We start from the raw sequence: 12,048 nt of genomic DNA on the forward strand, positions 1-12,048 counted from the left end.
GCCCAGATGTCAACTTCTCCCCCTCTCTCCTTCTCCCCCATCTCCTTCTCTCCTTCTCTTCTTCTCCCCCTCTCTCCTTCTCCCCCATCTTCCCCTCTCCATCTCTCCTTCTCTTCTTCTCCCCCCTCTCCATCTCTCCCTCTGCTCCCATGAGAGCCCTAAAAACATGATACTACACAGCAGTGGTCTTTCAGAGTGGAAAACAGACAGAAAAGGAGAAAATGAAAAGAACAAGAGGAAGAAAAAGACAGGGACAGTGGTATTGTACTTTTCTTTCTCACCTCCCAATTTTTTTCCATCATGTGAAGAATTCTCCTTTTTCTGAATCCTGTCTCTGTAAGATGTGATGATGCGTACACAGGGGTTTAAGATACCAACTCCTCTCCCTGACAACAAGCATGTTCTTTTACTTCCCTCTCATCCTTTCTCATCCATCGATCTCTCTGCCTGTTGGTCCGTCATGAGACTTTACCAAGCGCAGTTAAAAATAAAGAATATAGTAAACAAAGAATCCTACAGAGGCAAGACAAGGTCATCTATAGTTTACCTCTACACTGACACGCTGACTGCTCTGGAGGCAGGGGAGAGAACTTTGCAGATCAATAGTCTCCTCATCCATGCCTGGATGGTGTAATCAGGGAGCTGTGTGGGTGTGTGAGAGAGGGAGAGAGAGATGAGAAGAAGAGGCTCCCTCTATCCCTCTCTCCTCTCTTCCCTCCTATCCTCCTAGTTGGCTCTCAGCTGTCAGACAGGCCTCTGATGATCAGGAAGAGATTCAATCACATACCAGTCTCTTAGCTCTCCCTTTCCTTTGCCACGTCTTTCTCTATCCTCTTCCGCCTGTTCTTGATCTCACTCAGACATGTCCTTGCTGTCCCTGTGGTGAGCTGTCTGGCTGGTTAGTTGTGTTCCAAACAGAAATCATCTATGGGATATTGTTTACTGCTTTGTTAACTTGTCATGGAACAAACATATTCTGGAAGCACAAGTCTAGTAGTCCCATAAGCAGTAGGTCTTACCTGTCCCACCCTTGAGAGGTAGCATACTGTACGTCAGTCTGCCACTCTAATACAGATAACAGACAAACCTCCAACCACCCCAAATACAGTGTCACTTGCTGTGATATAAAAATATGTCCTTAACTAAGACTCTAAACCTCTCCACCACTCAAAATACTCAGCCTGAGGTTGGACTTGACTTCCTGCTATTCTGATTAGTTTATTTACACTACTATAAATACACCCCTCTATGGGAGTCTCCATGGCAGGACCAAGCCGGTTTCCTGTCCGGTGTTGGCTTGTATCCCCTAGGCTGTGTGTGATCAGGTGCTATGGTCCCAGTCGTCCTATGGTTTGTTTTCTGACTCACAAACATACACACACATGCGTACACACACGCACGCACACACACACACACACACACACACACACACACACACACACACACACACACACACACACCTATTCATGCCATTATTCCGAATGGCTCCAACACACACACCCATCGTTGTTTAGTATGAGTCAGGGTTGTTGTTGATGTGACCTAAGTTGGTCTGACCTACAGTAACCTGACCCTGCCTCATGGGGAGGAGGTGGGCTTGTTGATTTGGATGTTGATTGGATATGACTGTAGCAACAGCTGCTTTGCCTTGTGATATCTGAACACAATACAAAACAACATAAGGTTGTTGACTCAGAAGATGTGGAAAGAGTCTCCTGGTATGTAGTTATTGACTGGTTGGTTTAGCAGTCGTCTGTCTGTCTTTACAGCCAGAGGAAACATGGTCAGGGTTAAGGACAGACTCGCAGACACAGTCCTCTCTACCTCACTCTCCTTCTACCTCAGTCTTCCTCTCCCTTCCTCTTCTACCTCTTTCTACTTCCTCTCTCCCTTCCTCTTCTACCTCTCTCTACTCCCTCTCCCTTCCTCTTCTACCTCTCTCTACTCCCTCTCCCTTCCTCTTCTACCTCTCTCTACTCCCTCTCCCTTCCTCTTCTACCTCTCTCTACTCCCTCTCCCTTCCTCTTCTACCTCTCTCTACTCCCTCTCCCTTCCTCTTCTACCTCTCTCTACTCCCTCTCCCTTCCTCTTTTACCTCTCTCTACTCCCTCTCCCTTCCTCTTCTACCTCTCTCTACTCCCTCTCCCTTCCTCTTCTACCTCTCTCTACTCCCTCTCCCTTCCTCTTCTACCTCTCTCTACTCCCTCTCCCTTCCTCTTCTACCTCTCTCTACTCCCTCTCCCTTCCTCTTCTACCTCTTTCTATTCCCTCTCTCCCTTCCTCTTCTACCTCTCTCTACTCCCTCTCCCTTCCTCTTCTACCTCTCTCTACTCCCTCGCTCCCTTCCTCTTCCACCTTTCTTCCCTCTCTCCATTCCTCCTCTTCTACCTCTCTCTACTCCCTCTCTCCGTTCCCTCTCTCCCTTCCACTTCTACCTCTCTCTTCCCTCTCTCCTGTCACTCAAATCTCTACAGAACAGTGCCTCAAGCCATGCTTTTCATCCTATAATGTATTGTTCATGGAACAGCATGAATTTTGATTGGTTTAGATAATGATTTGGTTTAGATTCTAATCCGATAAGACTGCAGTATTGTTGAAATTCTATTATTTTATTAGAGAAAACAATCGTGTAATTATCCAAAAATCTATGCTTGTCTTGTTAATAATAATATTGTTAGAGATTAACATAAATGTTGAATCTATACATTACAGTTTCCTTTTTCTTTGTCTCAAAGCCCATCCAACATATACATGTTTGGAGCTAGATGGACATAATGACCTAGAAACAGTGCAAGCAGTCACATTGGGAAATCATCAGACTTAAATTGTGTGTGTGGCTTTCGCTGGGAGAGCTTGTCCATAACACTCTGCAACAGTACAGGATTGTGGGTAGTCCCTTCTCTCCACAGGTGTTTCCTTCTGGGGAGACCCGTGGTGCATGTGTGTCAGAGTGTGTATGTGTGTGTGTGTGTGTGTGTGCGTGTGCGTGTGCGTGTGTGTGTGTGTGTGCATGTGTGTCAGAGTGTGTGTGTGTGTGTGTTTATGTGTCTGGGTGTGTGTGCATGGGGAAATGTGGTTTACAACCTTCTCTGTTCTCTCTCTGCAGCATGTTAGTTTATGAGCTTGTTTTCTCAATAATAACAGTTTCAGTCCCTGATGTGATTTGCAGAATCCTGTGTGTGTGTGTGTGTGTGTGTGTGTGTGTGTGTGTGTGTGTGTGTGTGTGTGTGTGTGTGTGTGTGTGTGTGTTGTAGTGCTGGTGGTGGAGGTGTACCTTTCTGGACATGCAGACAGAGTATCAGCTGAGTGGAGGGAGGAAGTAGTGTGATGTATTTTCCAAGGCTGACCATGCAGCTCTTTGAGGGGACTGTGTCCCATGTAACCCCCCTCAACACAAGGAGTTCAAGTATGGCTAGTGTGCCAAATGGCTAATGTCCTTTCTCTCTCTCTCCCCCTCCACCTCCACCTCCAGGCCAGCCAACCTGCTTCTGGACAGGAGTAGTTCTGAGGTGGTTCCATCGTTGGACACCATGGGGGATTGGCTGGACAGCGTGAGGACTCTGCCCTGTAAGGAGGCCTTCTCTGGGGTCAGCTACAGCTCCTGTGACACCCTGCCCAAGACCTCCGCAGAGTAAGACTGCTTCTTATGACGCTCTGTAGTAACACTCAGACTCAAGCTTACAGGACTCACTGAAGACTCGCTGAGGAACCAATGGTCCAGTGAAATGTACATGTATTTGGCTTGTCCAGCCAGTAGCAAAATGCAAGTTGTTGTATAATATGATTTAACTTTGTATCTAAAAAATAATATTTGACAAAATATGGGAATACCCTGAATGTTTTCTGTGAGTGCAGCAGGGAGCGAGGCCCTAACAGTGATTTAAAGAGCTCAGACAAGACACTTAAAACAGGACATTTCCCTGAGAAAGTATCTCAGCAACCCAGATTTAATACAGCTCACACACACCCCACACTGAGACCCCAAAATGTTTTCAATCTGCCTCCATTACTCAGAGGCACCACTGTGGGTCTAATCTGTTATCCATGGATAGCAGTGTTTGATTGTAATCTGTAATGACAGCGCTTTAGCCATGCTACGCAGAGATCAACCATACCGAGGGAGAGAGAGAGGAGAGAGACATCTTGTAAAATCTAAGCTCCAGTTCTGACAGGATCTACAGGCTGTGAACAGCTTTAGTAGAGTGTATCTGGTAGAATCCATGATCACAGCCCCCGTGCACCCCCATGCACCCCCGTGCACCCCCATGCACCCCCGTGCAACCCCGTGCACCCCCGTGCACCCCCGTGCACCCCTGTGCACCCCCGTGCACCCCCGTGCAACTCATCGCAACCTCTCTCTCATAATCAACCTCTATTTGGGCTCACGGCTCCACCATGTTGCTCATATAGGTTTCATGGGAAATGCAGTGATTTGGCCCGCTGGAGGCTTTCTCTCTGTCCCTTTCTTTCTATCTAATTTCCATCTCTCATTTTCCTCCCTCCCTCTATCTCTTGCTCTCTTTCTCTTTCTCTCCCTATCCCCTTCCCTCCCTCCCTTCCTCCCTCCCTCTCCCTCTGCGGAGGATGTGGCCTTTGGGGACCTGCTGTTGTGTTAATTGATGAGGTATTTGACAGTGTAAATAATTTGACAGTTGTAATCAGGCTGATCAAAGCATATGTCTGGGTGCTATGCTCTGGTCTCCCTAACACACTGGGCTACACAGCAGTCACACACAGTCACTACATACTACACACAGTCACTACTAACAAAAGGCCCAGGCAATAATTACCACATTGCCTTTTGTTCTGATGTCAATATAAATAATGAAATGCAAATAGCTACTAGATTACCTCCTCATCCATGGCCTGGTTTAATTGCCTGAGAGAGAGAGAGCCTGATCTATCCAACAGAACAATGCCTTATAAGGAGCTCGCTCTCTCTCTCTCTCTCTCTCTTTCTCTCTCTCTTTCTCTCTCGTCTATTATCAGCTAGTTTCTCTAAAACTATATACTGTTGTAGCAGCACATTCTCTTACAGGAAGAGTTTTTTCTCAGGACAATTAATCAATTAATCAATTTCATCAATGAGAGCTTCCCTTAAACCAATCACTACAGAGGCACAAAAAGGCTTGTTTTGCAGACTCAGTAGAAATACCACATGAAGTATTGATGGAATACATCACAGATGAACTGTATAGCCTACACATGGTTTCTGATAACAGGATCATTCTACAGCATCTCTGATTCTCCTCTCATGGATCATAACTGGATCAGAACAGGAATTGGATCATGTGTGTGTTTTAATCCTCCAAGGGTATACCTCTGACACACCCAGCCCTTGACCGTAGTATACCAGTCTATTGATTAGTAGTATCTTAATCCAGTCCTTCATATTCAGCAGGAGACTACCCCTGGCCCATTGCTCTGACCTCTGTCTGCCAGACGAAACTGATCAAACCCTATACCACTCCTTAATCCACTGACACAATATACTTTTAATGAAAGGACAGAGATGTGGGTTACAAATGGAGGTTCTGAAAGTTTTGAAGACGGGTGGTCCAGCCTAAGGTATCAGACTTCCTTCCCTCTGCCATTTCTCTGTCTCACTATCTATGATTGGAAACCTGACGAGTCCACTCTAACCACTTGTAGTAACACACAGCAGCAGAGATGAAGTCTCTGTGTGCTCCCAGGGTGAGGAGCCTCTTCAGAGTTCTAGATGAGACAGCCCTTTCTGTCTGAGTGGCAGTTAGCTGCTCACTGTAAACACTACCACCATATCCACTATGGTTCTCATTGATCATGTGTCAGAGGAGGAATTCAGCGGTCATAAGTTTGGGCCCTGGTCTACTTAAACACATCCACAGGCATTCGTTTTTATCACTTTTATTGCATGAGTCGTTCACTGTCTAGACTGTTTTCTGTTTATGCCTCATACTTTATGTATTCACGTTTTATGTCGTTTATTTACTTATTTATTTGTAACACGCTGTTCAGGGTGTTAACGCTCTGTACCCATAAGCCTTTTTGAGAGACTGTTGCCTGTATGGCTGTGTGACGTCCATTAGCCTGGGAAACTTTATTCACATTCCCTGGCCCTGCCTCCTGCCCGTCTGTACTGTAGAATCTGTCTGACAGAGGTCCAGCACCACGTCACAGCAGCCACCTGCCCAGAGTGGGAGCCTTCAATGGGGATCACCACCCTCTAACCCCCTCTCCTCTCCATCCCCTACTCCAGAGATACCGGATGGTGGGTGGACCACTGTGCACTGTCTGGCTGCCCTCCAAACTATAACCCCATGCTTGCATCAAAATAACTTTCTAAGGAGTTTTCCTGTTTTGTGTTGTGTGCACCCTACAGACTAGCAGAGAACTGAAGCTCAGTGTAAAACCCAAGCTGTGTTAACCTAGCGGGTCTGAGCTGAGCTGTTTCTTTACTAATATGCGTCTATAACCACAGTCACCTACAGGAGCCGAGCTGAAGATATCTTGTCCACTGATGTCCCATAATATCACCGTGCTGCTACATAAAGTCCACTAGATGAAACATAACATACTTGTTTGAGTTGTGTGTCTTCATGAAATGCTGTGTGTAACCCATGCTGTGTGTGTGTTGTGATGAAGCTTGCTCTAACCAGTTGATTTATTCTGCATTTATTATCCATCTATTTGTACCAGTGCTGCTCCCTCCCTTCCAAACATACACACACCACTAAGCATGACCAAAACTGCCCAACGCCACTCTCCCACAAGCTAACTAGAGAGCTCTGGCAGCACATCAACCTTGTGATTGACAGGCTAGCAGAAGTGGGAGGGGGAGGGGGGGGGGGGGGTGGGCAGCACTGACCGCATGTCATTAATGTCACTGTGTGTCACATACTGAAGCACTTACTCTCTCTCTCTCTCTCTCTCTCTCTTCCCCCCTCCTTTCTCTCTGCAGGGACCTAAAGAAGGTTGGTGTGACTATCGTCGGCCCTCAGAAGAACATTGTGAGCAGCATCAAAGCACTAGAGAGCCACAGTAAGAATGGCCCTGTCCCAGTCTAACCCAACCAAGCCACTAGAGATCCACAGATTGGCTGACTGGCTGCCCTCTGGCCCACGTTCCATTCTGAATGAAGCCCGTCTGGCCCCCGTTCCAATCTGAATGAAGCCATTCTGGGTCCCAATCCATTCTGAATGAATCCCTTCTGGGCCCCGTTCCATTCTGAATGAAGCCCATCTGGGCCCCGTTCCATTCTAAATGAAGACCCTCTGGACCCCGTTCCATTCGGAATGAAGCCCTTCTGTGCCCCGTTTCATTCTGAATTAAAGCGTCTCCTTTTCAGTTCCCCCCTCCACGTCTGTGGACGTTTCAATTAGGTTCATTCCACGAGGGAGCCCTCCCCTGTCGAGGTGTAGTGATAGGGAATGAAGGAGGGGAGAGGACGGGCTCATAGCACTTAGAACAGCCCTCTGATCTCTGTAACATGCAGGAGGAAGTCCCAAACTAAAGGAGGAAGTAGACATTAGAAAAGTGGTGCAGCGGAGGACAACAGCTCTGAGGTTTGATGATGTCACCATGATATCATGCCCTTATCCTGAATCCAGGGCAAGCAGTCAGACCGACAGACAGACCAACCCTTCGACACTCTGCACCATTGCTGAGATGCCTTACTGAGAACACAGGAAAGAGGGAGATAACCTGGCCTTGGACCTTAAGGGCATGAGGATAAAGGGCTGGAGCTGGGATTGGAGAACCTGGGACAGCAGGGCCCTGTGTGTGACTTATCGTGGAAAGGGGCTTGTTGAGAACTGAACCAGTCGTGATCTGATCCTGTGGATTTGACTGACAGTTTTTAAGCTCTGGAGAGGAAAACATTAAATGCCTTGAGTAGAACAACGCAGACAGCAGCAGCAATCCACATCAACCTGGAGCAGACGAAGCACATCTGGAGACTCCCACCACTGAAGACCCCACTCTCTCTCACAGAGAAGGACTGATACTACTCTGTGTGTGTGTGTGTGTGTGTGTGTGTGTGTGTGTGTGTGTGTGCGTGCGTGCGTGCGTGCGTGCGTGCGTGTGTGTATGCACCCATGTCTCTGCATGTGAGTGTGAAGGTATACTCAAGAGAAAATCAGCTTGAGAAGGAAGCCAAACCATTTGATGGGCACCCAGACTAGAATAAGCCATTTATCCCATTAGCTATAGACTAATGTCTGCAAACAGTCAATGTCAAACAGAGAGCAATAATCATAACAATCAGTTTATCAGTTTGATCAACCTGAAGTCATAAGTCTCAGACCTGTACAGTTTGCTCTGATGGTAAACAGGACATATCAGACCACAGAACTGTAACTAACTGCTTATCATACATACAGTTGAAGTCGTAAGTTTACATACACCTTAGCCAAATACATTTAAACTTCCTGACATTTAATCCTAGTAAAAATTCCCTGTTTTAGGTCAGTTAAGATTACCACTTTTTTTTAAGAATGTGAAATGTCAGAATAATAGAGAATTATTTATTTCAGCTTTTATTTCTTTCATCACATTCCCTATGGGTCAGATGTTTACATACACTCAATTAGTATTTGGTAGCATTGTCTTTAAATTGTTTAATTTGGGTCAAACGTTTCGGGTAGCCTTCCACAAGCTTCCCACAATAAGTTGGGTGAATTTTGTCCCATTCCTCCTGACAGAGCTGGTGTAACTGAGTCAGGTTTGTAGGCCTCCACACACTTTTTCTGTTCTGCCCACACATTTTCTATAGGATTGAGGTCAGGGCTTTCTGATGGCCACTCCAATACCTTGATTTTGTTGTCCTTAAGCCATTTTGCCACAACTTTGGAAATATGCTTGGGGTCATTGTCCATTTGGAAGATCCATTTAAGACCAAGCTTTAACTTCCTGACTGATGTCTTGAGATGTTGCTTCAATATATGCACATAATTTTCCTGTCTCATGATGCCATCTATTTTGTGAAGTGCACCAGTCCCTCCTGCAGCAAATCACCCCCACAACATGATTGGGATGGTGTTATTCGGCTTGCAAGCCTCCCCCTTTTCCTCCAAACATAACGATGGTCAATATGGCCCAAACAGTTCTATTTTTGTGTCATCAGACCAGAGAATGTTTCTCCAAAAACGACGATCTTTGTCCCCATGTGTACTATTATTTGTACAGATGAACGTGGTACCTTCAGGCATTTGGAATTTGCTCCCAAGGATGAACCAGACTTGTGGAGGTCTACATTTTTTTCTGAGGTCTTGGCTTATTTCTTTTGATTTCCCCATTATGTCAAGCAAAGAGGCACTGAGTTTGAAGGTAGGCCTCCACAGGTACACCTCCAATTGACTCAAATTATGTCAATTAGCCTATCTGGAATTTCCCAAGCTGTTAATAGGCACAGTCAACTTAGTGTATGTAAACTTCTGACTTCTGAATTGTGATACAGTGAATTATAAGTGAAATAATCTGTCTGTAAACAAAATTATTTGTGTCATGCACAAAGTAGATGTCCTAACCGACTTGCCAAAACTATAGTTTGTTAACAAGAAATTTGTGGGGTGGTTGAAAAACGAGTTTTAATGACTCCAACCTAAGTGTATGTAAACTTCTGACTTCAACTGTATCTGTAACTAACTACCACCCTTCTGCTTATCATACAGAACTGTAACTAACTACCACCTGTCTGCTTATCATACAGAATTGTATCTAACTACCACCTGTCTGCTTATCATACAGAACTCTATCTAACTACCACCTGTCTGCTTATCATACAGCACTGTAACTAACTACCATACCACCTGTCTGCTTATCATACAGAACTGTATCTAACTACCACCTGTCTGCTTATCATACAGAACTGTAACTAACTACCACCTGTCTGCTTATCATACAGAACTGTATCTAACTACCACCTGTCTGCTTATCATACAGAACTCTATCTAACTACCACCTGTCTGCTTATCATACAGAACTGTAACTAACTACCACCTGTCTGCTTATCATACAGAACTGTAACTAACTACCATACCACCTGTCTGCTTATCATACAGAACTGTATCTGTAACTAACTACCACCCTTCTGCTTATCATACAGAACTGTAACTAACTACCACCTGTCTGCTTATCATACAGAATTGTATCTAACTACCACCTGTCTGCTTATCATACAGAACTCTATCTAACTACCACCTGTCTGCTTATCATACAGAACTGTAACTAACTACCACCTGTCTGCTTATCATACAGAACTGTAACTAACTACCATACCACCTGTCTGCTTATCATACAGAACTGTATCTAACTACCACCTGTCTGCTTATCATACAGAACTGTAACTAACTACCACCTGTCTGCTTATCATACAGAACTGTAACTAACTACCACCTGTCTGCTTATCATACAGAACTGTAACTAACTACCACCTGTCTGCTTATCATACAGAACTGTAACTAACTACCACCTGTCTGCTTATCATACAGAACTGTATCTAACTACCACCTGTCTGCTTATCATACAGAACTGTATCTAACTACCACCTGTCTGCTTATCATACAGAACTGTAACTAACTACCATACCACCTGTCTGCTTATCATACAGAACTGTAACTAACTACCACCTGTCTGCTTATCATACAGAACTGTATCTAACTACCACCTGTCTGCTTATCATACAGAACTGTATCTAACTACCACCTGTCTGCTTATCATACAGAACTGTAACTAACTACCACCTGTCTGCTTATCATACAGAACTGTATCTAACTACCACCTGTCTGCTTATCATACAGAACTGTATCTAACTACCACCTGTCTGCTTATCATACAGAACTGTATCTAACTACCACCTGTCTGCTTATCATACAGAACTGTATCTAACTACCACCTGTCTGCTTATCATACAGAACTGTATCTAACTACCACCTGTCTGCTTATCATACAGAACTGTATCTAACTACCACCTGTCTGCTTATCATACAGAACTGTATCTAACTACCACCTGTCTGCTTATCATACAGAACTGTATCTAACTACCACCTGTCTGCTTATCATACAGAACTGTATCTAACTACCACCTGTCTGCTTATCATACAGAACTGTAACTAACTACCACCTGTCTGCTTATCATACAGAACTGTATCTAACTACCACCTGTCTGCTTATCATACAGAACTGTAACTAACTACCACCTGTCTGCTTATCATACAGAACTGTATCTAACTACCACCTGTCTGCTTATCATACAGAACTGTAACTAACTACCACCTGTCTGCTTATCATACAGAACTGTATCTAACTACCACCTGTCTGCTTATCATACAGAACTGTAACTAACTACCACCTGTCTGCTTATCATACAGTAGGTGATGATGCATAACTCCAAGCTTCCTAGTTTCTAGTCCTAATGTGAAATCTCAGGATGTGTGTTATTCATTCAAACTGAAACAGGATAGAGAGAAAGGAGAGGAAGAGAGAGGGGTAGAAGTAGAGAGAGAGATGTAGAGGGAGTGAGAAAAAGAGAGAGAGCTGTAGAGATAATGAAAAAGATGGAGAGAGAGAGAGTTAGAGAGAGAATACCATGCTGGCTTCTTCAGAGCGTATTCTGCTCTGTAAGGTAGAATATGAAAATGAACAACACTATCCCACAGCTCTTCCAATGCTATCTTCTAACACTGGTGGGCATATATCACACCTCTCTAGATAAAACGAGTGTCTGAGTGTATTGCATCGCTACAGTAGATAAGGATTCTCTCTGATCTGAACAGTGGATGTGTATGTGTGTGTTGTTTGTATGTGTCTGTGTGCGTGTGTGTGATAACACCTCCGTCCATCCCATGCCCGCCCTTAGCTGCTGTTACGTGTTCTGTGTGGCATGTACATATGTAAAACAACTGTGTGACCATATCTACAAGCAGGACAGTCCCCTTCCATAGCCATCCCTTTGTACAAATGTTTCTATGTATAAAAGAATGAACAGAAATATCTGTGCAACATTTTAAAAAGACAAACATTCTTTGTATTATATTTCATGTTATTTTGTTTTTTTTTTACATAAAAGAA

General features: G+C 44.6%; 1 protein-coding gene across 2 annotated transcripts in view; it reads left to right on the forward strand.

Moving 5' to 3' along the window:
• The window catches only part of LOC110502084 (ephrin type-A receptor 3), a 160,131-nt gene extending 151,657 nt beyond the window's left edge, over positions 1 to 8,474 (forward strand). The window contains exons 16-18 of one of the 2 annotated variants that reach the window (XM_036959042.1): positions 3,473 to 3,631; positions 6,125 to 6,250; positions 6,941 to 8,474. In XM_036959042.1, the coding sequence (XP_036814937.1) occupies positions 3,473 to 3,631; positions 6,125 to 6,209 (244 nt within the window). In that variant the 3' untranslated portion in view covers positions 6,210 to 6,250; positions 6,941 to 8,474. The remainder of the gene's footprint in view (positions 1 to 3,472; positions 3,632 to 6,124; positions 6,251 to 6,940) is intronic. The other variant, XM_036959041.1, reaches the window with a different exon arrangement.
• Positions 8,475 to 12,048: the final 3,574 nt, after the last annotated feature.

Source organism: Oncorhynchus mykiss, chromosome 22 (genome assembly GCF_013265735.2).
Source record: "Oncorhynchus mykiss isolate Arlee chromosome 22, USDA_OmykA_1.1, whole genome shotgun sequence".
In the NCBI taxonomy this organism is placed as follows: domain Eukaryota; kingdom Metazoa; phylum Chordata; class Actinopteri; order Salmoniformes; family Salmonidae; genus Oncorhynchus; species Oncorhynchus mykiss.